This window comes from Engraulis encrasicolus, unplaced genomic scaffold (genome assembly GCF_034702125.1).
Source record: "Engraulis encrasicolus isolate BLACKSEA-1 unplaced genomic scaffold, IST_EnEncr_1.0 scaffold_55_np1212, whole genome shotgun sequence".
Lineage (NCBI taxonomy): Eukaryota > Metazoa > Chordata > Actinopteri > Clupeiformes > Engraulidae > Engraulis > Engraulis encrasicolus.
In genome coordinates this window covers 55,001-58,853 of record NW_026945873.1, presented here as the reverse complement: position 1 = coordinate 58,853, position 3,853 = coordinate 55,001, and the positions used below count along the sequence as shown (strand labels likewise).

General features: G+C 47.2%; 2 protein-coding genes across 2 annotated transcripts in view; both read right to left on the bottom strand.

Annotated features, from left to right (window-relative positions):
- The window catches only part of LOC134444411 (interferon alpha/beta receptor 2-like), a 56,194-nt gene that overhangs the window by 41,011 nt on the left and 11,330 nt on the right, over positions 1–3,853 (bottom strand). The window lies entirely within an intron of this gene.
- Positions 7–3,853, bottom strand: part of LOC134444418 (ATP-dependent RNA helicase vasa-like) — a 4,963-nt gene continuing 1,116 nt past the window's right edge. Inside the window, exon 2 of the mRNA XM_063193735.1 lies at positions 7–1,518. Within this exon, the coding sequence (XP_063049805.1) occupies positions 706–1,464 (759 nt within the window). The 5' untranslated portion in view covers positions 1,465–1,518 and the 3' untranslated portion in view covers positions 7–705. The remainder of the gene's footprint in view (positions 1,519–3,853) is intronic.

Below are 3,853 nucleotides of genomic sequence, written 5' to 3'. Positions count from 1 at the left end.
TGGGTAATGAAATGTTACATAACGGAATAATACACTCAGTCCATTCATAGTGGTGCGCCCTCTACTGGCGGGAGATAGGATAGTCCATCATGTCCATTGACCGGAACTGCCATTGAGATGGATACGGAGACTGACATGGATGACACGGAGACTGACATGGATGACACGGATACAGTCTATCAGAGTCTGTAATGTGTACTCAGCTTTTGAGTTGCACTGTAAAAAAGAGAGTTTGTGTAAACTGTGTGTGTGTGTGTAACAGTCTTGAATGTGCATGTGCATGTGTGTGTATGTGTGTGTAACAGTCTTTGTGTGGCGCAGAATGCATAATGTGTTTGTGTGACAGTCGGTGTACCCTGTGTGTGTGTGTGTGTGTGTGTGTGTGCGCGTGTGTGTGTGTGTGTAACTGCAGCCTAGCTGCGTCGCATGTAACCAGAGCAGTCTTCATCATCCTCATCCTCATCATCCTGTTCATCATCATCCTCTTCTTCCTCCTCTTGAGGTGCTTCAGCGGTCTTGAGTGCATCTGAGAGAGTGTGTGTGTGGGGGAGAGAGTGTGTGTGTGAATAGGTGTGTGTGTGGGGGAGAGAGTGTGTGTGTGAATAAGCGTGTGTGTCTGTCAGGTGGGCTATTGGTGTGGTGTGTGTTTTCCTTGGTTCATACGCATCCCTCCTCCTCTCTTCCTCTTCCTCTCCTCTTTCTCTCTCATAATGCTTCATCCCCCTCTCCTCTCCTCCCTCTCCCTCCTTCACGGTAAGAAGGCCTGCCCTCTCTCCTCCTCCTCCCTCCTCTTTCTCTCAGTCTAACAGAGAACAGGTTGATCATCAGTCCATCCCTCTCTCCCTCCCTCTCCCCATCCCCCTCTCCCTCTGTCCGTCTCAGCTTCACGGAGAACAGGTCGATGCTCACTCCATCCTCTCCTCCTCTCCCTCCATCCTCTCCTCCCATCAGTCCATCCTCTCCTTTTCTCTCTCCTCCTCTCCCAGAGAAAGCGTCCTCCCCTCCACCCTTCTCTCCTTTCACAGAGAACAGGTCTATGCTCCCTCCATCCCTCCTCTCCTCCTCCTCCATTTCTCTCCCTGTGTTCTTTCCATCGTACCTGTCGCGTGTGTGTGAGAGTGTTGTGTCTGTATCTGAGTGTGTGTGAGTGTGAGTGTGTGAGAGTGTTGTATCTGAGTCCGTGTGCGGGTGAGTGTGTGTGAGAGAGAGCGCTGCGTCTGTATCCGAGTGTGTGTGTGTTGTGCTGCCGCTGTTGTCCAGCATGTTTCTGCCATACGCGTAGCGTTCCGTATCTAGGGGCGACAGGGTGGTATCCGGGGGCGACAGGGCGGTATCCGACGGCGACGGGCTGTCCTGCACTCGCCTCTCGTAGCCTCCTCTTCTCCCGCTCTCCTCCCCATCTTCATCGCTGCTCTCCGATTGGCTGTCCTTGGGCAGGGCGGTCGCCACGGAGACAGAGGTCATCTGAGGGTCATCTGGCCTCAGCAGCCGCAGCAGACGAGACGCAGAGAAGGAGAGCTGAGATGGGGGGAGAGAGAGAGAGAGAGAGAGAGAGAGAGGGAGAGAGAGAGAGAGGGAGTGAGAGAGAGTAGGGAGGGAGAGAGTGGAGAGAGAGGGAGAGAGAGATGAGAGAGAGAGAGAGAGAGAGAGAGAGAGAGAGAGAGAGAGAGAGAGAGAGAGAGAGAGAGAGAGAGAGAGAGAGAGAGAGAGAGAGAGTTAAAGAGAGAGAATAAAGTTACTTTATTTGTTATGGAAATTGCGTTGTATTCTGTAGTGTACAGCTTAACATGTTAGTAAACAAAAAAGTGAATAGAACACACTGCACATGTTAGTAAACATGATTGTATGCAAATGGCTTATGAACTTCATCCGGAAGTGAAAAAGACTGTCTTTAAGCTGAAACGCGTCAAAGTGTTCCAATAGTGATGTGCCAAACAATAAAGGCATTTTAACTTTACAAGGAGAGGGGTGCATTGGTATTATACTACTTTTAAAATGGATTGTGACCAACAATATTTTGAAGAGATTCCGCTTATGTCACAATTTCTTTAAGCTGAAACGCGTCAAAGTGTTCCAATAGTGATGTGCCAAACAATAAAGGCATTTTAACTTTGCAAGGAGAGGGGTGCCTTGGTATTATACTACTTTGAAGAGGGTATTCCAAAAGGGTGTCGCGCCTTTGTGTTTGTAGCCGGGAGGGTGCGTTGGTTCCACAAAGTAATCCAATGAAGCAGCAAGGAGGAACTCGCACACCACTGTTGCCGATGCATAGATTATTAGCACTTTCTTTATTTTTCCTTATGCATTAAAATAATCTATGCATCGGCATCAGTGGTGTGCGAGTTCCTCCTTGCTGCTTCATAACTTTGAAGAGGGTAGCATTGGTGCTTATAAAATGGATTGTGACCAACAATATTTTGAAGAGGGTAGCCTTGGTGCTTATAAAATGGATTAAGGCCAGCCATAAAGGCATTTTAAAGAGGCCCGTCACCAAATAGCACCATTTCTACAAAAAGACAGTTGCAGGTGGACTTGATTCTCTCATCATTGGGACCACCAGTGTCCATAGAGGGCATTCATTCACATCTACAAACTGCAGGGCTGTAACAAAACATTCAACTCACGATTCCGCTTATGTCACAATTTCTGTCTTACAGTTATAGTATAGGGCAGGGTTTCCCAAACTGGGGTGCGGGCACCCCTGGGGGTGCGCGGCCTGCAATAAGGGGGTTGCGCGAGCTGAATAGAGCAATGGTGAGTTTTTATCCAGTATTTAAGTAGTTTTTAATTGGATGGTGAATTGTATACTGGAAAGGTCCATCTGAGGTGTAATTTAACTCATAGACTATTGGAAAAGAGGATTCCCCAAAACAACTGTGCATAATGTGGTATAGGGTATTGGTTACAGTCCCTGGAGCAGTGTGGGATTAGGTGCCTTGGTACAGGGTATTGGTTACAGTCCCTGGAGCAGTGTGGGGTTAGGTGCCTTGGTACAGGGTATTGGTTACAGTCCCTGGAGCAGTGTGGGGTTAGGTGCCTTGGTACAGGGTATTGGTTACAGTCCCTGGAGTAATGTGGGATTAGGTGCCTTGCTCAAGGGTCATGCAGGGAGGTGTAAGGAGGTAAGGGTGGGATTCGAACCTGCAACCTACTGATCTTGAGACCACCTACCTGACCATTAGGCCACGCCTGCAACATTAAGACCACCTACCTGACCATTAGGCCACGCCTGCAACACAAGTGCTCCAATAGCGAGACTGCACTTCACAAAAAACCTCTCATGTTGGCCCACCTTACAACGCAAAGCACGCACGCACGCGCACACACACACACACGCACACGCTGCAGGTGCTGCTGCCTAGTCTTCTGTTTCTTGTGGTTTCCTGTTCAGAACAAAGTCTTTGCAGCATCTGTGTGTGCGTGTGTGTGTCTGTTAATGACAAACTGCTAAGCTGTGCCCTGACAAAACCACCCCCTAACCCTAACCTGTCAGTAAAGCTTCAGCAACAGCCAACAACAGTTGCCCACAGGCAAAGATGGAAGAAAATGGCAATGTGCTTCATATGCATTGTCATGATGTCAGTTTTTCCTGATTGTAGGCATTGGTTTGAGTAAAACAAAACATTGTTGTTTCATTCTACCGACTACTGACAACATTTCCTCCGAATTTCAAATGAAAATATTGTCAGGATTAATTTAGCAGAAAATGACAAATAGTCAAAATAAAACAAAAGATGCAATGTTTACAGAACCCAAAAATGCAAAGAAAAAAAGATACTATTCACTATTCAAACAACATAATATTAATGTTTTTTTTTTAATTAGGAAGAGTTCAGAAATCAATATTTAGTGG